Here is a 21,558-nt window from a genome sequence, read left to right as displayed (position 1 = left end):
CGGAAAAATTTACTCGCTAGCGACTATGAAATATACATGGTGTGCCTATCTGTCGCCGCTGTTTACTAGCATAAATCACTACAATTTGTAATAAAATCTAACATAACACTCTTACCTTGTTTATCAGGTCATTTTTTTAGAGTACCGTCTTAGTGCCTCGGGTAGCACATTGAGACAGATACGAGGTGCTTCGTATGCCTTATTGTGCCTTTTTCGCCGCGAAAACTGTCCTAAATGCAGCTTCGTGAGTCATCCGCCGTAAACGCCTAGATTTTGACTATGTGACGTTACATGTCACACGTGTGTACATTAAGTAAAGTAAATATGGCGGATGGTACTTGAAGTGAAAGCAGTTCTATTTTGGGGTCGGATTATTCGGATTTTGAGGCCTCGACGGAAGGTGAACATAATGAAAGGGTTTATAAATCTGTTGGCGAAATCAGGCCCTGGCAATTTGAACCGCCAGGACGAACGTAACCTAAAACAGAACGCGAGAGTCAGAAGAGGATCAACAGCCCGAGGGCCGCGGCCGCCTTAATCAAGAAAGCGAGAGTGGTGAGTGCATTTACGATTGTAAATAAAGTATCTGAAAATCAGTCGCTTATTAAATGTAGGAGCGATCAAGTAAAGAAAACCAGATGTGCAGACTCTTGAATACCATGGGAGTGACGTGTTTTTATGCTACACGCACGCACCTTCCGAAGCTAAGGTTTCACTTACTGAAAATACAAACATACAAAGTTGTGGAGGTGAATTTGATGGGTTATACACGTTCACACGCGATGGAATAAGTTTTCCGTGATGAATTTGGCGAACGATTGGAGATTTCTCGGCTTTTACTTGAAAACACGATCCAGCAAAAAATAGCATTCGCGCATGTAGAATTGTAAATTAAGTAAAGTAGCCTAAAGTTTGAGTTATCTCTCAAGTTTGTAACAGTTACAGAACTGATAACTGTTTCTTTTGCTGGAACCAATCACACAAGTTGTGCTCTCTATTTCTTCTATTCAACATCATGAAAAAAAATTGCTACTTTACTGATTTTTTAATTTCAAGGTGTCAGTGTGGAAACTGCCCATCAATGTGGAGGGAGGAAGAAAACATCTTTTGCCGAATTTCTTCCAGTCGGTGATGTATATATGTAAGATTTTACATCAGTAACTAACGACGTAATTTCTTCCAGTCGGTTTTTAGGCCGGTAACTAACGGCGTATTTCGTCCAGTCAGTGGTGTTTGTATGTAAGATTTTACGCCAATAACTAACGGCGTGATTTCTTCCAGTCGGTGATATATATAATGTAAATTTTACGCCAGTAATATAAATTAATTGTGTATTAATTTATTATAATTATTCTACCCACTGAGAGAATAGCGTAGGATCTTACAGTATAGAAACTGTCTTATTCACATATTACGCCGTTATATATGTATTCCCTTTTGGCAAGAAGTAGATGTGGTCAAAAATAAAATTTTGGAGGATGTCACGGTGGAACAGTTGCAGGCGGAAGCCAGATCTATTGCCTAATATCCAGGGTTAGAAGAAAGTGGTGAAGGCGGACTTCGTCTGCATTTGTTTTGTTACGAAACATCACTACACAGCGCTTCCCAGATTTTCGTTTTCTTTGTTTTACAGCCTGTTATTTTCCGTCCATATTGTAAATGTCAACACGGCTAAAAGTTGTACAGTTTTGGATACATATACATATACATAAATATAGATATATATATTTTTTTTTAAGTTCAGGTCGTAATTTGAGAAACATTACGTGCTTGTTATTTCCGTAGCACGAGTTTCTCGCGGACTAGGATTTTTTTTTTTTACCAAAGCACTGCGTTTTAAACAGTGGGTGCAAGGTGGTCCCATGACATGTGCTGTAAATGTTTCCTCTCTCAGGCTGTCAGCTTGTTTTATTTACAATAAACGAGCGTGAGTAATTTACTGCTCAGTCAGCTGACATTGGTACATTTTTGAAACGAGTAACCTTTCGGACAGGATTGATTTCATCATGTTTCCGGTCTCAAATGAGAAACAACGCTTGATTGAGGCTTTTGTAAGATCCGTTTACAGCATGCTTCTGTTAATATTCACGTCCGTTGGAAGTTAATTAAACTAAGGCACACGAATGTGCTATATATGCTGTTCAATGTTAGTTGTACTCCTTCCTGGCTCAGCTAGAGACGAAACGCATGGAAAGAAATAAACAGAAAGTTACAATAGTAGGAAGTCTTCCTCTGTGTTGCTCACTTTTCTCCGTTAAAAAAAAAAAAAGGATAAATCTCGTACATTTCCGAAACGTGGAAGAAGAGTTCCATTCACGAAACCAGATGATGACCTCCCATAATGCGCGACAACACTTTGCGTTTAGTCACGCTCACTCTTGAGCTGATGGGCCTGAGGTCACAGTGATATACACCGGACAAAAACTAAAGTCAAATACTTTTCGATTGGACTAAAAAGCATTTCTCGAAGTATAGGACTCAATAACGATTAAGAGGAAAAAATTATGGGAACATTGTTTTCTTTACAGCTGTTTGGAATGGCGCGCAAATTACCTGTGGCTCCAAATACAGAAATGCGATCCGTCGCGTCTCGATTATTCAGCCTTCGTTGTTTTATTTCTAACTTCGTAGTTCGTCGTATCTAAATGGTGGCCTATAACATAATGGAAAAAATATATTTTTTTGCGCTCTGAAATTTCGGCAGCAGCTGAACAGCCGGGACGAAGTTGTTACTTTCAGGTCTTGACGTGACGCTTTTCACTGCCTTACACACGTATGACGTATTACATCAGGTGACCTGAATCGGACTGTTTTCAAAATGGCCGTCGATTAAGCATCAAAAAAAAAATTGTAGAAAATTTAATTTTGCATAATATATCGTTTATTTGCTTTAACCTAAGAGGAATTTATTAGGACAAAAAACAAAAAAGAAGAAAAGTTTGGCGTCAGTTACCCTAACTATAAGTTTAGATGATAAAACAAAGGATTGTGCTAACAGAAATACCGGAGGTTAAGTAAATTCGTTACATAAGGTCGCACAACTCGGGTAATATTCAAGGTGAAAATTTGCATACTTGAGCGGTCGAACTAAAAAAATAATTTCTTGAAAACTAAAATATGTTTTCATAAAAACCAACTACACCACATACTGGGCTACAAAATATGAAAGTAGGAGTGAAAGCAAATTTTGAGCGATTTGCCACTGTTTGTCTGATGCATGTTGACATTAGCTCTTAAAAGATGAACGGGTCAGGGCAAATTCTAGTGTTATTTTGCTGCAGGTAAAAAATTGACCAATGATGAAACCAAAGCAAATTCAATAGCTGTCAATAAAACAATTAATATAATGCCAGCAAGGTGAATCTATTTAGGGATGTTATTAATGTTAATTATTGCGACTAAGCTAGACTGAATTTCCCTTTGGAGTTCTCGAGTGTTTTGTTGACTACAGAAAGTAACGTAAAACTTTGACGATAGTAAGTATACTTAAATTCACTTAGTTTAAAGTTATGTATAGCAGATCCAACTCGTCTCAGTAACATTTTAACCATTCTTTTGTCTTTTAAAAGCGAGAGGCTCAGTAGATTATGTCATATCGGTCATTGTTAAAACTGCTTCGTCGTAATGCTACTTTTAGACAAAGAAAAAGTATGTCAGATATTATTTCTTTGTCAGCTACAATAATGACTGGGAATTAAATTAGATGATAAAACAAAGGATTATGTCCACAAAAATACAGGAGGTTAAGTAAATTCGTTACACGAGGTCACACAACTCAGGTAATATTCACGGTGAAACTTTACATATTTGAGCGGTTGAACTTAAAAATCATTCCTCGAAAACTTAAATATATTTTCACAAAATAACTACACCACAATTATTAGGACATATTGGGCTACAAAATATGAAAGTAGGAGTGAAAGCAAATTTTGGGTGATGTGCCGCTGTTTGTCTGATGCATGCTGACATTAGCTCTTAAAAGATGAACGGGTCAGGGCACATTCTAGTGTTATTTTGCTGCGCTCTTAGCTGGCGGTGCATTTGATGAAAAAAGTATAAGTTATGTGTTATTGCTGAAGATTGTGAACTTTGTATTGAATTGATCGTTCGACAATTTTTCTTCCGGTGAAAAACTATCAATTTAGAACTTTTTTCTTGTCTGCTCCAAGAATTGTTTGAATGTACTTAAAAAAAAAAAAGAAATTGAGCAGAACCTTCAAGAAGAGGACATGCGAATATGGTTGACCTCTGTTCAAGAGAATACTCCAATTACCTGAAATATCACGCCAGACGCCACTGCAGATAGCAAATCGCCAAATTTAGTATTTTCTTTGATGTTGTCTGCTTTGTATGCATAGAAGAAATGTAGAATGTTGTGCACGTAAACTCCCCCGCCCCTTTCCCCACAACCCACTCATGCTGATTTGGAAATCTCTTTAAAAATTTCCTTAAGGACCGGGGAGGAGCTAATGCGGTTTGCTTTCCCACTTTATAATTTTTCCACATTACCAGGACTAAACAGCTCTGCCTATATTTCATGGATCAGCGCGAAAATGTAACGTTTGCGGTTATTGACGCCATTCAAAAGGACACAATGTCGATGGATGATAATTTGTGAGCGCCACATACGTAACACAAAGGTTTCACTTGCGTATTCTTCTTTAAGAGTTGAGGGCTGGTTGCGCATGAGCCATTTTTGTTTCTTGCCTTGTCTGCTAGATAACATTTTGACGCTTACATGGAGATCAAAACCAACAGTAGTACTTATTGTATAGATTCTTTTAAAAAGATTTCTACTGTCTGTTCAAAAAAGCTTTGTAAAAATCTAATGTTTTGTCCTAATTTTTGAAAAGGACTTTGATCAAAACATTCTCAAAACGTAATTTAAATTCGATTGCTGGGGTAATCATGCCAGGCACGCATGCCTGAAGGTTGCCTTTTCATCCACCTTTTCCTTTAAAAGGGGTGTTAGAATGGTGTGCATATTAGTGCCCCCCACCCACTTTCGCTGATAGAGGAGTTTTTAAGAAACCACCTACAGGACCGGGGGAGGGGTCATATCTCACACTTAAGGTGTTAAAGTAGGAGTGAAAGCAAATTTTGGGTGACTTGCCGCTGTTTGTCTGATGCATGTTGACATTAGCTCTTAAAAGATGAACGGGTCAGGGCACGTTGTAGTGTTATTTTGTTTTGTACAGAAAACAACATATGTTCTTTATTGCAAATGAAGTATGCATACATCACTAAAAGTTTCCATAACTTTGACAACAGTAAATTTGCTTAGATTCACTGACATGAAAGTGATTAGTGGCAGATACACGTCGCTTCAGGCGAAAAATGAAGAAGCAAACTTCCCAGAATTCTTATGTCGATACGATATTCGATGTTAAGAGATGAGACGATTATCTGGAGGAGAATTGAGGACTTTTTATCAAGAACCCGGTTTCATTTCCACTATTCCTTCATGACGCATAACCAGCCGCGAATGTAATCCTGCACTGATTACGGCCACATAAGCCGGGAACAGTAAAAATTTTTCCGAATACTTGCAAGAGAAGCCTTAAGGAATAGAAAATCAGTAATTGTGGCAGTGCTTGATGAAGAAGGCGTAAAAAAGCTGCTTGCTCCGGTAGGAGTCTAGAATGTCGAACAGCGTATATGAGAAATTTTGATAACCACTAATAATCAGGTCATAGCGCTTCAAATGTCTGTGCCATTTTTGCGATAGGAAGTGATGGACCGAAAACAACAACAAACTACACTCAACACTTGTTAATATAAAAAATAACTTCCACGTCGCCCTGCTTCTCTTCAGTAAGAAATCACAGATGAAGTTGAAATGTGGTCAGAGAGAAAAAAAGTGGCACACGAAGCGCCGTTGAGTGTGTCACTGATGTTCTTGCTAGATTTGTGATGCCATCTTAAATCTATCATTGTTAGGAACCTAAGCAAGTTTTATTACGAATAAATACATTTGTCCTCCAATAGATGGTAAGTAAGAACCAATCACAATGCGTGCGTTTTTTGCCAATGATATATATATAAAAAAAACCCTACGGATACCGTTGCTGCTGGTGAAGCTTTAGAAGGAAGTGATTCTAAATTGTTCAACCTTTGATTTCAGACAGTTCAAGTATTCCCGAGGTGTGTCAAACTTCTAGAACGGTATGTATTATGTAAATCACTGATTCCAAAGTGAGTTCTGCACTATCTTAGATACGCAAAATGATTGCAAGATACAACAAATCATGGAGAAGCCTTCGTAGTAAACGCCATATATCCGCACTTTAATCCACAATATATAAAGAAAATTGAAGTAAAGAATTGACAAAATAATTTGTGAGCGTGCCAGGGTGGCCAGAAAAAACTTGTTGCCAGAAACCTCTAAGGGATAAAAGGGCAGAAAATCTGAGACGGGCCAAGCACAACTCACGTCCCCCGCCAGGAATACTACGTTTAACATACACCGTATGAGCAGACTACAAACAAGTAGCTATGAGAACGATAAGATACGTGAACAATTGAATCACAGCAAAATCGCTTTTGACATGCTTAAACGGTCACCAACTGTGTGTTTAACAAAGCTACTCTTTGAAAAGGACATTTTCATCTCGTGTGTATATCCAATATGTCGCCAGGAATACTACCGTAAGCGTGGTTGGAGGCGGCACCTGACTTAATATTATGCGTACCGAACTTGAAAACGTCGTTCACGAAAGGTTCTATGTGCTTTTTAAAATCATCCCTTAGCGTAGTTAAAGAAACCTCTTTGTCAGAGTGGAAATATTCGCGAGACTTAGCCTTAACAATACGACGATCTAGCAGATATTCAGTGTCGCTTGACTGCAGTTCGAGCTTAATGGCAACCGGACAAGTAAACTTCGCTGATCTAGTAAGATGGGAAGTATGACCCTCTCGGTATTGGTCATTCTTGTGCTTAGCAACATAAATTTTCATTGAATCGTAATTGATAGCAACGTCTTTAAAACTTAAACTGTTGATTTCGTTAACGCGAAAAAATCCATAAAATGCAACCAGCAAAATAAATAAAAAGTGGACGTCAGGGAGAGACTTGCTCGCAACATGAGCATTAGTAATTGCTTGCACTTTATCGGCGGACAAAGGCACTTTAGGCTGCACTGGACGGGCTAGCTTCCTTTTAGCTCCTTCGACAGATGACTTTACGAGTGGATGACCAGTGCGGCTTACTTCCTGACGTCTATTTACACCTCGTCAGAAAAAAGGCAGCTAATTAGTGAGCGTATAAAAGGACCTCTTATTGCAGTGTTTAGATCATCCTCGATGAAGGAACTAGACAGGAGTGTCGAAACGTTTGGTCTATGAATTGTAACTTCTCGGTTACATTCATTAAATCTTTAAACCAGAGTAGCATCAAACCATGTCTAAAACTCCCTAAGTTAAAGATCACGGCTTTCATGGGAAATCCATCGGACTGGGTTCGATTCGAAAATATGTTCGTCAAGCAAGTTCACAGTCGGACGGAGATAAATTTGGCTATTTGTCAGAGAGGGTTCTTCCCAAGGTAAGAGAACAAATCTCCAACCTTAAACCCGGGACACTAGGGTATAGGACAGTATGGAAAATATTGCAAAGAGAATACGGACAAACTAAGGTTACTGTAAATTCCCGTATGGACGAAATTATGAATTTATCTCTAGTGAAAGGTACAGCTACGATGAAGTGAGAGAATCCTATGAAAAGTTAAACCAACATTTTGACGCTTTGATACCTTGGGAGAGGCTGGCATATTAAAACAATCTGTGATGACGACGTTGAAGACATTACCTCAAGTTAAACCCGACCTAGTGCGAGTTGACGAGAAATGAGAGGAATGGACCATGAAAGAATTGATTGAAAGTCTAAAAATGGCCTAAGAGAAACAAGAAGGACGACTCTCAGCTCTCTGACAGGGGAAACCCACGGACAAAAGAAAGGCAATCGTATTCAAAGATAAGAGGGAGAACATGCGTAAACTTACAGCTCCTTCCTGCCTCTACCTGTGGAGGTGATCACTGGGTGGAGTCCTGCGATGTTTACAATACCTTAGAGAAAAGGGGAAATTTTTTCACGAAAAGAAATTGTGTTACAACTGTGAGCGTGAGGGTCAAGGGGAAAACCACAGCCGGAGTCGCCCATGTACAAAGTGCAAGTCGAGACACCTCACAAGCCTGTGGGACAAAATATCAGTGAAAGGACAGAGTGAGAGTATGGTGTTCACCCCATACACCCAGGTTATGAAGATAGATTCTTACCAGCGATCATTCCGCTGAAGGTTTAAGGCGCAACATTGTGGGCATATTTGGACACGGGCTCTGGCAGGAATTTTACATCCTAAGAAGTTGAGTCTGAAGCCCTCACTACATGAAAGGCACCGAATTGTTATCATAAACGGCGTGAAGACACTTCATGCTCATATTCAAAGTGAGAAGTCATTCCCTGGATTACCCACCAAGCGAGCAGATAGAAAACAATGGGGATGAGTTGGCGAGTTTCACAACCACAAGGAGGCCTACTATCGGGAAGTTGAAATCAAAGTACGAACACGCCCGAGACAAGCTGTTCTACACGACGAGGAATAAAGAGTACCCAGTGCATGTGATCCTGGGTGATTAAACCTACTGTAAGATATGAACCAAGCTAACGTTCAAGGGACGCCTTCAGGATCCTTCCGTTGCAGGTACGATGTTTGGATGGGTAATACATGATGAAGCAGAGTGCGCCAATGACAAGTGTAGTCTATCGAGGAGGTAAACGAATACGAGAAGCCATACAGTCTAGACTTATTGGGTGTGGAAGAGAGGGCAGAGTATGACCGGTCAGAAGTGCTCAGCAGTTTCAACGAGAGCGTCACAAGGGGAGCGGACGGCAGGTACGAAGTGAGCGTGGCATGGATCTCAGGTAGTTCCTTGCTAAGTTCAAACGAAGAACAGTGCAGAAGACGTTTTTGCAGACTGGAAAGAAAGCTGGCTCAAGACCCCACTTGGAAGGAAGGGTACGAAAAATAGTAAAAGATCAACTAGAGGAAGGCAAAGCGGACGCTGCACCTGAAACACTCACTGCCAAACGCACTTTTTACATGCCATACAAACTAGTGGTAAGGGAGACTGCGGGTATAACAAAAGTGAAAATGGTTTTCGATGACGGTGCCGAGCCACACCCTCTGGGAAACAGTAGCAAGGAGTGTATTTACACGTATCCACCACGTAAGCCCTTATACAAAGGGCATTCCTACAGATTGGTGTCAGAGAGAAAGATGGAGATGCCTTTCTGTTCTTGTTCAACACTAACGGTGGAGAAAAACACACCTGAGATTCACTAGAGTCGCCTTTCGGAGGAGAGTCAAGCCTATTATTGTTAGGCGCTACCCTCAACTATCACTACGATAAACAACGTGAAGAATTTCAAGAAACCATACAAGCCTTAAGAGAAAATACGTACTTAGACAATATGATGAAAACAGAGGAAAAAGAGGTTGAACTGGAAGAATTCAAGAGGCAAGCATCTAGTATTCTGGAGAGTGGGAAGTTTTTTGTCCTCAAGTGGGAATCAGACGTTGAGCGCTTAGAAAGTGAAGGTTCAACAAACCCAAGTAAGATCCCTAGGACGGTCTGGGACAAGGAAGCAGACTTGCCGGAGGTGCAAGTACCAGAACCCCGTGTCAACCAGCCATTGAAAAAGAGAGGACTGCTAAGCCACCTGGCAAGAATCTACTACCCACCAGGGATAATGTCACCGAAAACTGTGAAATGAAAGCAGATCTACCGATATGCATATCACGAGATTAAAGGTTGAAAAGTGGAAGTTAAAGAGGGAGTGGATCAAATGGTCTACCCAATTGAAGCTTGTGAGAGTTCCAAGAAGCATAGCAAAAGGAGCTGGTCAAGTGAAAGCCTTTCACGTTCATGTATTCGCTGACGCCACGAACGTTGCATGTTTAGCGGCAACTATAGACGTAATCGAAGGCACGACAGCAGTGGTTCCAAGGTTTACTCACCTCAGAATCAAGAATCTTAAAACAAGCCATATCTATTGCAAGACTAGAACTAATGAGAAGAAATCAGACATTAATAATACCCTGTACAAAACGCCAGGCAGAACAACACGGTATAGTTCGAGATGACAATACTCGACATTGAGAGGCACTTAAACAACCGACCGTCGACGTACCTCGACAGCGACGCAGGGGAGGAGCAAGTGCTAACCCCAAACGTGTCAATTCGGGGACAGAACGCGCATGCGGTAGAAGAAGTAGACGACAACGACGACGATGGAGTAACCGGATTGCACAAGCCCCTGAATGAGGCAAAACGGTACGTACGGAGCAGATGGAAACACGAATACCTGCATTGTTTATCAGAAAGGCGTCGAGATAAGCGGAAGACAGTCGTAGTACCGGACGTTGATGAAATTGTGCTGGTCGCAGGAGATGACAAAAACCGAGGGTATTGGGGCGTGCAGTGGAAATTCAACTAAAAACACTGGGACCTGCGCATGTTGATGCTCCAAAATCTCACAATAATCTGGGTTCTTTACACTGTTCGCTGAGCAAACCAGATGAAGCCAAAGACTACCTTAAGCGTGGACTAAAGATTAGTCTGGAAAAGCTGAGACCTGAGTATGTTAATGTTGCAAGCTCTTTCAACAATTTGGGTTCTTTACACCGTTCGCTGGGCGAAACAGGTAGAGCAAAATACTACCTTAAGCGTGGAATGAAGATTCGTCCGAAAAAGGTGGGACCTGAAAATGCTGATGTTGCAAGCCCTTACAACAATTTAGGTACTTTACATAATGTGCTGGGCAAAACAGATGAGGCAAAAGACTGCTATAAGCGTGCACTGGAGATTAGACTGAAAAAGCCGGGACCTGAGCATGTTGATGCACCGTTTGCTGGGCGAAACAGTTGAAGCAAAAGTCTACCTCAAGCGTGGACTGGAGATTCTTCTGAAAAAGCTGAGACCTGATCATGTTGATGCTGCAAGCCCTGTCGACACTTTACATAGTATGCAAAGCGAAAAAGATGATGCAAAAGACCACTATAAGCGGGCCCTAACGATTCAACTGACAAAGCTGAGGCCTGAGCATGTTGATGTCGCAAGCTCTTACAAAAATCTGGGTGCTTTACACAGTGCACAGGGGAGAAATAGATTAAGCAAAAACTGCTATAGGCGTGCACTGGAGACGTGACTGAAAAACCTGGGACGAAAGCATCTTAATGCTGCAAACTTTTACAACAATCTGGGTACTTTGCACGGTGCGCTAGGCGAAACAGATGAAGCAAAAGACTTATAAGCGTGCACTGGAGATTGGAGTGAAAAAGCTGGGACCTAAGAACGTTGATGTTGCAAGCTCTTACAACAATCTGGGTACTTTGCATAGTGTGCTGGGCGAAGCAGATAAAGCAAAAGACTGCTATAAGCGTGCTTTAGAGATTAATACGTAGATTATGTTGAGTAGGTATGTAATATTGGTTACATGCTGGTCCCTTCATGTGCTATTTTTCCATTATGACATACATCTCTTCATACGTGCAGGCATGACTTCGAAACAGGAAGGCCAAAAATTAGTCTATAGTAACTTATGATGGTAAAATAAGAAGCTTGAGTAACTCTTTTGTGTGCTTCAAACTGCGGTATGCTGCATTACTTGATGTATCCACGCTATGTAAGCGTGATCAAATTCTTAGTATATCTACAAATTTTCGTTCTTTTCCTGAAGTTAGCGCTTTCAACCTCGATTCTTTTCTTTTAAGGACAATGCAACTTTGCATCCTGGAAATAACAGTATCCTTTTAAAAGGGAATATTTTAAGAGAGGAAAAATACCCTGGTTGTTCCTCTGTAACCAGAACTTTTTTTATTTCTAACCGTTCACAATTAAATTTCTTCACAGTGCTTGTGTAACAATCCTGCTATGGAATTCTGTTTCCCAAAACCACATCTAGGTGGCACGGATGATATTGTAGAGGTATGGACTTATCCTAAAAGGGTGTTTATCTATATATTTTTCTGTAATTCCTTATTTATCTTGCTGACTCCCATGTTATACTAGTGAGTGGCAGTCATTGTTTCAAGCCTCACCATCTATGTCTGAAGTGTATATGAAAAGCAACCTCAAAAAATGAAAACAAAACGAAACAACACAACTGGTGTGTCTTGTAACTTTTACTTCAACTTAAATTGAGGATGTTTCAAAGAGGCTGAAATGTTGGTTTAGCGACCCTAAAAGTCAAAAAGCGATCACAAATTATTTCAAAATTATCGGGCATTTGTTTGAAACTATGGGAAGTGTGATAAAATCTAACGCTGATTTTGGTTTCTTATTTTCTTTTTTTGTTAATGGGGTATTTTGAATTACCTCTTTTAATTTTTTGGGTATCACATTTAATATTTGACTCAAAACACTCTTGGACTAAATTTTTCCTATTAAAGGTCAGGGATGAGGCAAATCTTTGGAAAAATAAAATAGGTGTAAATCACATCAACGAAGTGAAAGACGAATTCAACAATTCCGGTAACGAGTTGAGTGCCGCTTCTGTACCTGGCATGAAAATATATACTGCAAACGGCTTTGAAAAGAAAAGCGAATTCAACGATTCCGGCGGTGAGTTGAATGCCGCTCTTGTCCCTGAGTTGAGTGCCGCTGTTGGCTCTGACGTGAAAATATCTATTGGAAAATACTTTGAAAAGAAAGGCGAATTCAACAGTTCCGGCGGTGAACTGAGTGCCGCTCTTGACTCTGACGTAAAAATATGTATTGGGAAAGGCGCAATACCGACTGAAGACAGCCAGGAAGTCTTCTACCGCGTGTTCTACGACACAACAAAGCTGTTGCAGGATATCCCCGTTGAACCTGATGAAACACTCATTTCCCCTGTGATTGAATGCGGACCACACGATATCAGACTTTCAAAGCCTTTGGAGATTATAATTCCACATTGCCTCTATATGGGTAAAGCTAAAAAGAAATGGATAACTGTCTACAGAAGCGACCCAGGTAATCAAAAAATCCCTGGGCTAAGTATTTTCAGCTGAATTAAAAGAAAAGACATTTAAGATTTAACATCTCGAGGACTTACACTTTTGTAGGCCTTACATGTTCAGAGTTTGTTCGGGGTATGGAGTTACAAAGAAGATGAGAGCTCTTGGTTCCCATCGCTGTGGTCCGTTTTGTATTCACGAACCTGGTGTCCCACGTTGTTGAGTTTTTTGTTGCTTCTCCTTTACGCTCCCAGATGTTTTCTTTCTGAATCTGATTTTCCTCCTTTGGCAAAAACCAAGACCCAAATTTCAATCGACTTAACCTAACCCTAATCCTGAGAGGAACCTTGTGGATTTCCATTGCAGAATAATTCCCACTTATTCATTTTACATATAAATTTTCACCCCCCCCCCCCCCCCTCCCTTCTCTTTCGGGAAAGTAGGACTAATGTTCATTATGCTGTTACTGTACTGATGATTTTGTCATCGATTTTTGATTAAAGATCCCATCAAGTGGGAGAAAATCCCTAACGAATCAAAAAAGAAGAATCTGTCAAGGGCATGGTTCACAGCAAAAGAGGACTCCATTCATATCAAAACCACGAGCTTCTGTTTCTGGTGTGTATTTTGTCGTGGTGGGGCACCGAGGCAGAAAAGAGCCACAGTGTTTGCTAGTAAACCGAATCCCAGACGTGATCTCATTCATATCAGATTTTACATTTACAGTGACAACCAAGATTCTTTGATGGTAAGTAATCGTACAAGTAGAATTTTATTTTGGTTTGAAGACAAGGCATCCACCAAATGCAACCGACTGTGTTAATCTATTGTTTTTAATAGAAGTGTTCTTTCCGATATTTTACCCACACACGGTGTATGATGAAAATGAGGCATTTTTACTAATAACTGGCTTGAGTTTCCGCTATTCATGATTAAATATTATATCACATTATATCATGATCATTGGTTTATCTATGTGATTCATTAAGTAATGTAGGGGCATTAATATGCTACACATCTAGTTTGGTTGCGTTACATCAAATTGCCATCTTGGATACAAATCCGGACATATGATTGGTTATTTTTTATCACGAGATACATAATCCTCCTCTCTGATTGATGTACACCATATTTGCTTCCCTTCATTCATGTATGTTATTCTCATGCTTATGTGCCTGATCATTATATCACTGAGGAGTAAGTTAGCGCCCTAGCTCTGACGTTCTGCGATGAGATGAAAGCACGTTGTACTCTATTAGCTTCTCATTGTTGGAGCTTAACCTACTCTCGTGAAAATGAACCGAAAAGGAGTGTTATTACTCCTCTGGTGCGGATGCAACTTAACTGTAGGCACCTACCCAGCAGTTTATGAGTTTGCCAGTGTTAAAATGTGCTGTCAATGAATCAAATTCCTTTATTTGGTAAGAGAGTTGCATTTGCCTAAAAAAAATATTAAAAATAAGATTTCGTCTGAAATTTAACTAGTCACTCTTGTTATTGCACGATGTACCACCTAGCTGATCCATATATTTTGCCTTTACAAGCGAGTGGAGAAGCAAGAGGAAAGGCAGTGTTCTGATTCATGGAAAGGAATGGAGAAACCCTTCAATATGCACAACAACAGCAAAAAGATAACCGTGAAACTTGTGACGGATCCTGAGAAGGGCTGGGAATTAGACGAGACAGCTGGTGAGCAGGTGAGGAAATCAACAAAGGGTTGGGCTCAGTCATGAGTTACAATGAAACATTTTTACCCCTGATAATCTGAACTGAGGCTTTATAGACCCTTAGTAGTTGGTCGACCATCTTCCACTAAATACACATTGCAATAAACAAAAATCTTGTAATTTATGTCTAATAAGTTACTAGGAAGTCCCTCTCTCTCTCTCTCCTCAAACAACTTCTTCACCAGCTTCAGCACCAGGCAACAGTGAGATTGGGGGGGGGGGGGGGGGGGGGGAAGTTGTAGCAAAAGTAGAAAACATTAAAAAGAAGTAGAGTGTGCCAAAACTTTTGCCCCCCACTATTACTATTGCTTAATAACAACTTCTGACTTCTGAGATGTCGATTATGTGGCCTTCTGATTACCTCTGAAAGTAGGTGTCTAATCAATGCACTTTTAACAACCTCTTGCATCTCTATATGAGGCGTTTTACCCCGATTGATGCAATGTATTACTCAATCTGTGATTTGTTGCAGGTGTACATCTGTGATGATTCCCACGGCGGTAGATTCCGCTGCACAAATACTTGTGATTTTGCAGTAAAACCAATGAAAGGTAGAGAAGTAGAAGAGTTCTCTTGTAAAATAATGTTCCAGCAAGAGGGCCATGATGAACATGCAATATACGTAAACCCTGGCTTTTCACTTGTGGAGGTAATACTATATGTAGTTGGCACGATCTTATTTCGCATTAAGCCAGTGAGACAGGTTACAGTTTTCTTTGAAAAAACCGAGAAAGAAAAAAGTAAAACTAACAAGAAAGTACAAAACACAAAATCAAACCAAATCTGACGTAGCTTTCGGCTCAACTTTTTCCTATTAAGTTACAATCACCACTCACTTTCTTAGACCTTATCAGCATAGCCGTACCAATGAAAGGTCTATCTACTTGAAAATACATAATTTTGCTAATTATAAGCCTCCTACCTCATGTTTTTCCTTCCAGTTATAAGCCTCAACGTGTTAAATCAAAACCACTAGCATACCTCGTGACATCACGGCATTGTCTAAAAATGAACTTCCTTTTCAGCCGAGCTTTTAGTTTATTGCTATATTGTAGGTTTAATCAACTGTCATTATTAACGACAAATTGCATTTTCTGTGAAACGCATTGTGTAGTTTGAACTATGTGAATTCTAATTATCATTGTTGATAAGTTATAATTATTATTATTACCAACTTAACTTTATATTCTTCAATAAGCTTCCCCGGTTTAATTAACATCGACAAAATAACCACAAAATCTAGTGAAGATAATACATATCATAGAGGTGGAAAGCTTCGAATAAGCTTGCAAAGTAAAGCTGTCGAGTTTCAGGTCTAAAACTTTTACTTTTTTTTCCTTTAAAAGTACCTCACTCACACTTAATTTCGCATTTTTCGTAATTGTAAAAAAATGGCAAAATTAAGGAATTAATCAATTTTAATTTTAATTAAATTTATAAAAAAAAAAACAATAAACATGTGAAGAGCAACACACACGCGACATTTATCAACAATTACGCAAATTGTCAACTAGTTTTACTATTTCTTGCAATGCATGTTGTATAATGTTTCTTGTGTAATGCTAATGTTAATGATCTTCATATGAATCGCAAAATTCATACAAATTCCTGATATCTATCATACAGTCCTCAAAATTGCTCTTAACTCGTTTCTTGTAGTTCTTATTCACAAGTTTCATGTAACGTTCTAACACTTATTCCAGTTTATCTTGGATTTCTTAAAAGTTCAGACATTTTGAAAATTAAAATGAAGTTGACAACACTTAAATCGTAAAATTAAATGTCCTATTTTCATTTTTTCCTGTTGAAATCAGCAAAATGTATCCCCGCAAAATATTGTCTCGCCGAAATCGCGAAATTAGCTACCCGCAAATGAAGTACGAATAAAACTGTCATTTTAGTCTAAAACGGTTTTTCTTTGTTCTACCGATATCCCTTTTGAATATCAAAATTGTTTAACTCAGTATTCATTAACATGATTTTCCGATATCTGAACGATTTTGCTACTTTCACTTCCTCTCTCCATTTTAGGGGTCGGTCGGGCCGGCAAGTGCTCATACGCACTTCAACAGCGCAGCTGGAGGCTCGACTTCTTCAGATCCAGATGAAGGTGACAGGGGTAACTTAGACGAACAACCAAAAACTTCTCAAGGTATCTTCGTCATCGTCATCACAACTATAGCTACTATCACGAGAAGCTCTCCAGTAGTTAATTCCACCAATTAACACTTCGTACGAATAAGCTTCTCTTTCTCGTTTCGCCGGAGTAGTCAGGCTTTTCTCTCAAGAACTTGCTTTAAGCTTTTAAACTCTATGTTTCGAATAATCGATTGTTTGTCCTTTGTTGGGTGTTTTTCGTTTTTTGCATTCTCCCTCAAACTCCGAATTAAAACGTTGTTACTTTCTCCTCACTCGTCCGCCATTTTGTTTTGTTGTGCTTTCGCGACTCACCTGTCAATCATTTTCATTTCAACATTTTGCACTCAATTTCAACTTTCTGCACTTTTTGGTGATAATTCTTGTGTTCTTGGCTAGTCAGCATGCTGAAATTTTTGCATGTATAAAATAATGAAATTGATAAACCGTACTGATTCCATTCAGGAAGTGGCGGTGATGAGGTGAACGCACCGACTCTTGGACGCAGCAAAAGCTCATCTGGATGCTCGAGGTCTTCAACAGCAGAAGAAGGTGACAAGAGCAACTTAGACGAACAACCAAAACCTCGTCAAGGTATCTTAGTCATCTTCATCGCCATCGTCGTAGCTATGCCTACTATCATGAAAAACTGTCCCTTAAATCTTTTAATAATAATATCTCCTTCGAACAAGCTTTCCCCCACCACACAAATCTTTTATTTTCCACAAATTGACGTCATCTTATGATGATCTATTACTGCGCAGACTCACGACAACATGGAATTTATTTGTTTTGTATGATGAAGAACCATAATGTTGTTAGCGGTGGCGATGCAGTGTAAGCACATAAAACACAAAGTATCTCCAAATTCTTTCTTTGATTCAGACTCGAAGCTCCTTAGCAGTTTGCTGGATAATAATCCATATCTAGAGCGAGTATGTAACCGTCTGGACACAAGACGAGTGTCGAGTGTTGGTGACTATCACGCTGTTTGTTCATATTATGGTATTGACAGTTATCAAGTGACCGCAGTTTACGAAAAGCATAATGGCGGACCGTCAAAAGCCCTAATAGAACACTTGGCAGCTTCAAAAGAAGAGCAAACAGTTGCCGAGTTTGCTAGTGTTGTGAGAGAAGTTGCCAAGAGAGGTGACGTTGCCAAGATTTTGGAAGAATATAATAATCAGTAAAAAGCATTTTGAAGAAGTCAGCGTTATTTTTAAGTAGTTTTTACATGTGAATGTAAAATTCTCTAAAAGAAACGCTAAATTATTGCACGTTCGTCACAAAAAAACAATTCCACAGCATAATAAATTTAGTTCAGATAAACAACCAAAAGTATTTAGAAAGAAATATCAAAAAACAAAACAAATTGTAATTTTCGGCGTGACTTTAAGATATTCAGCTTGTAACGAAATTAATTTTACAAAGGTTAAAGACACCTAAATTCGAAAAAAAAAATTAGAATGATCACCATTATCAACCAACAAGTATCGTCCAGTACAGAGTTTACCACCAGTACTGTTAGACCTCTGTATCTTCTTTTTGGCCTGACATAAATTGCAGCGAGAGCGAAAGGACGTTATGACAATTTTAAGTAAATATGCTTTGAATAACAAAGATCAAAGGTACTTAGTTTCAAAACTAACACCTATCCTATTAAACCCTTGTTTTTTTGACCCTCCTGAACTATCAAATAGCCAGTAAAAGAGAAGAATTAGATATTCTCCCCCAAAAAAACAGCAATATATTGAGTACCTACTGAGCATTCATCTGCATTTGCCAAGTAAGCCAAGCAACTTGTTAAATACATTTTAAAGAATGACTTGATGTTTATAATGCAAGTAACGTATTCGATTTATGTCGGCAATGTAAGTAGTATAATAATCGTACAAAATTTCTTGCGAGCAGCTCATTGTAAGTAATGTATGCTGTTGCCAGAAAAAAATGTTTAAATATAGATATATAGATACAAATTAGGTATATAGGATTGATTGCAACTTTGCTTAGCATAAACAAGAATATTTTGGGGTAATGAAGTTTGAATTTGCAAGAGTTCTAAAAAATGATGTAGTATTTACAACAACTTTCTTTTGATATGTTTGCTTGAATAAGTGCCTCAAGAGGTAAAGAGAGCATCCTATTTTGTAAACAGAAGTTATCTGCATGTAACGTAGATAGATGTTTAATTGGAGAGGTTTTGATGTCATCATACTAAAATTAGGTTATTTTCATCACCTACATCAGTCAGAGATTGAGATGGTGTATTCAGCACCAAGTATACCATGTAGTCGGTCATTCCTAGATATTCAACCTTTTAACTCTCAAGATCTGATTATTCATTTTCCCCTCGAACTGCTGCACATTTCCTTGTAAATGGTTATGGGAATTTGACGTTAGATCAAGATAACAGCTTGATAGGTTAAAGTTTTCTCGATACCTGTTTGTAGGATAATGAATAGATATTATAGGGAGAAGTTCCATGTTAATCACTATTGGGAGTCGAAGGGTTAATTCAAACTGATGTTCTTACCTATAAGCTCCTTTCAACTCGGTATGAAATGTTTCTTTGGTTTGTGATTAAGATAAATTTGACTTTTTATAATGTTGAGCACATATGCAAAGCAGTTTGAAATATATAAAGGGGGCAAGTTTCTGATGAAACTGTGGTGCTGCGTTGGTAGGAGAGTATAACTGGGTAATTAAGTATTATCAAATGAGTTGATAACATAGTTTGGGCACCGTAAAGAGTTTCAAAGCTGACGTTTCAAGCGTTCATCCTTAGTCAGAGTTTAAAATATGTTTGACAAGCTACCACAGGGATTTTTTCCCTTCCTTTCCATGCCATCATCCCCACTGCCAAAGGGATAATTTTCCTCATTCTCTCATGTCCCAACTCTTCATATTCCACCTTACCCCTCCCCTCCTTTTTTTAATGAAGGACAAACTTGGCTGATTGTTTATAAAGGTTTGTGCATTTAAACTTTAGGCCACAAACCTGAAAGGTCATTTATCTCTAATCGACTACTGAAAAACTTCCATTATCATGGTATGTCAGGTTGGAGAGTTTCCCTTCCCGATGCAGAGTCGTCAACATCAACACAAACAAAATGTTGCAATAAGTTATTCTGCAGTTCTATCACATTTATTTTCCCTCCGTGTCACAGATACTTTCTATTCTATGGCCGATAATAGCTAGCATTTACTACGCAGCTCATAGGTATCTAATGCTCTGCATAAAAAAAATTTATGAAGTGAATTGTCGTCAAGCTCCGAAATTGATTCCTGCATAGCTTCTCGTGACTGGGCTTTATTGCTAGACTTGGGAAACACGGCTGAAATCTCCCTAGCAACATGGCACCCAGCTACAACAAAATAAGGGAAAGTTGACTTGAGAATGAAGTATTTTACGAAGTAACGATCGGATTTGTTTTGTCTTGTATGAAATCATTAACTCTTTAATGGGCCTTTCTGACTGTTTATATTTGTTTTTTTATTTCTTTGTTTTATTACCCTGATAATACTGCTGTGAGTTTGCAATTGTCAGGAAGTAAAAAAATTGCTCTCCATAAAAATAAAAAAGGCTTGATTACGCAATGAAGCCATCATTCGAATCCGAATTATATTATCTTCGTATATCAAGATAACTTTCCAAACCATACTAAAATTTTACGAACTTCTTACCGTTAAAAATTAGTCATACCATCCTTTAGAGGAGTTAATTTTTATAAGAAATTCAACACAAATACTGTTCGTCTGCTTTCTTTGAGAAATAATATAATTTTGTTATTTTGTCATGCTTTGGTAACCACTCGATTTTTGACTGTGAACCTCAACAATGAGCGGTGAAGTTCGGACGTCGTGGGGCCTTCCTCTCAAAGGAAATAGAGATCGAAAGTAAACGCACATAGCAAAACATTTCAGGCTCCATGTTATATGGAATAAAAAGAATGGGTTGTGCTCTTTGGCTCTTTTTGGCGGGCAAACTTATAAATGTGTCGTTCAAACAAACAATCTCAGTAGCGAAAGACAACTAGGATAAGTTTCTAAAGAACGTATGGTGCTGCCTCGGTGGAGGAGTTTTACAAGATACTTTGGCTTAATCAACTGAGTTGATAATGTAGATTCGCCTCCGTGAAGTATTTCTAAATCTGACGTTTTTGAACGTCAGTCCTTCGTCAGAGCGAAATGAAGAGGGGCGAAACATTAGCTTTAAGGAACTCTTTAAGGTGGCAAATTTACATTATCGACTTAGCTGATAAAACCAAGCTAAATTATCTTAGCGAAAGTAGATTATGTTTGAGACTCGACACTTTGATCTAACGATAGTTAATTTTTTGCTCAGTCGTTGTTTGCTTATTTAATTTTCTTTTTTTTTACTTTCTTTCTTATATTTTTGCTTAACTTAGTTTTGTCTATTGTCTCAAGGAAATACCAAAATAGAGGTAGAGATAGACTTGTACCAATCCGTCCTCAGGCGTCCTCCAGCGGGGAAACCAACCCGGGCAGGGTGAGGAGAGCGTGGGTAGGGTGAACGTGTGAGAGAAAGAAGTCGTTCCCACTCTTTCTCTTTCCCGTCATCCCTTTCTCACCCACGTCAACGCTACGAGGAGGCTATTTCTTCCGGCCGTGATAAAAATTAATGTGTTGAATTATTTCTAATAAATTTCTTGAAACAAGAGGGATTTTAGATAAATA

General features: G+C 38.9%; 2 protein-coding genes across 6 annotated transcripts; one reads left to right on the top strand and one right to left on the bottom strand.

The window, feature by feature from the left end:
• Positions 1 to 358: 358 nt before the first annotated feature.
• Positions 359 to 20,422, top strand: LOC131783985 (uncharacterized). Of its 5 annotated transcripts, XM_066174019.1 has the most exons (11): positions 359 to 555; positions 1,057 to 1,141; positions 6,125 to 6,165; positions 11,910 to 11,984; positions 12,449 to 13,013; positions 13,501 to 13,745; positions 14,542 to 14,694; positions 15,197 to 15,373; positions 16,756 to 16,876; positions 17,326 to 17,454; positions 17,746 to 20,422. In XM_066174019.1, exons 2-11 carry the CDS (start codon positions 1,132 to 1,134, stop codon positions 18,048 to 18,050), a joined length of 1,821 nt encoding a protein of 606 aa, XP_066030116.1. In that variant the 5' UTR covers positions 359 to 555; positions 1,057 to 1,131; the 3' UTR covers positions 18,051 to 20,422. The 5 variants fall into 5 exon arrangements, with proteins under 5 accessions (XP_066030116.1, XP_058956752.2, XP_066030117.1 ...); XM_066174020.1 differs by lacking the exons at positions 359 to 555; positions 1,057 to 1,141 and adding an exon at positions 3,373 to 3,476; XM_059100769.2 differs by lacking the exons at positions 359 to 555; positions 6,125 to 6,165 and having other exon boundaries at positions 1,133 to 1,141.
• On the bottom strand, positions 6,278 to 8,283 carry LOC136284422 (uncharacterized). Its single transcript, XM_066174760.1, is given in 3 exon segments — positions 6,278 to 6,597; positions 6,600 to 7,229; positions 8,274 to 8,283. Coding segments are annotated over 3 exon segments (711 nt in total). The 3' UTR covers positions 6,278 to 6,526.
• Positions 20,423 to 21,558: the final 1,136 nt, after the last annotated feature.

Source organism: Pocillopora verrucosa, chromosome 11, assembly GCF_036669915.1.
Source record: "Pocillopora verrucosa isolate sample1 chromosome 11, ASM3666991v2, whole genome shotgun sequence".
Taxonomy (NCBI): domain Eukaryota; kingdom Metazoa; phylum Cnidaria; class Anthozoa; order Scleractinia; family Pocilloporidae; genus Pocillopora; species Pocillopora verrucosa.
Note: the sequence above shows the minus strand (reverse complement) of the source record. Positions and strands in the feature narration are given on the sequence as shown.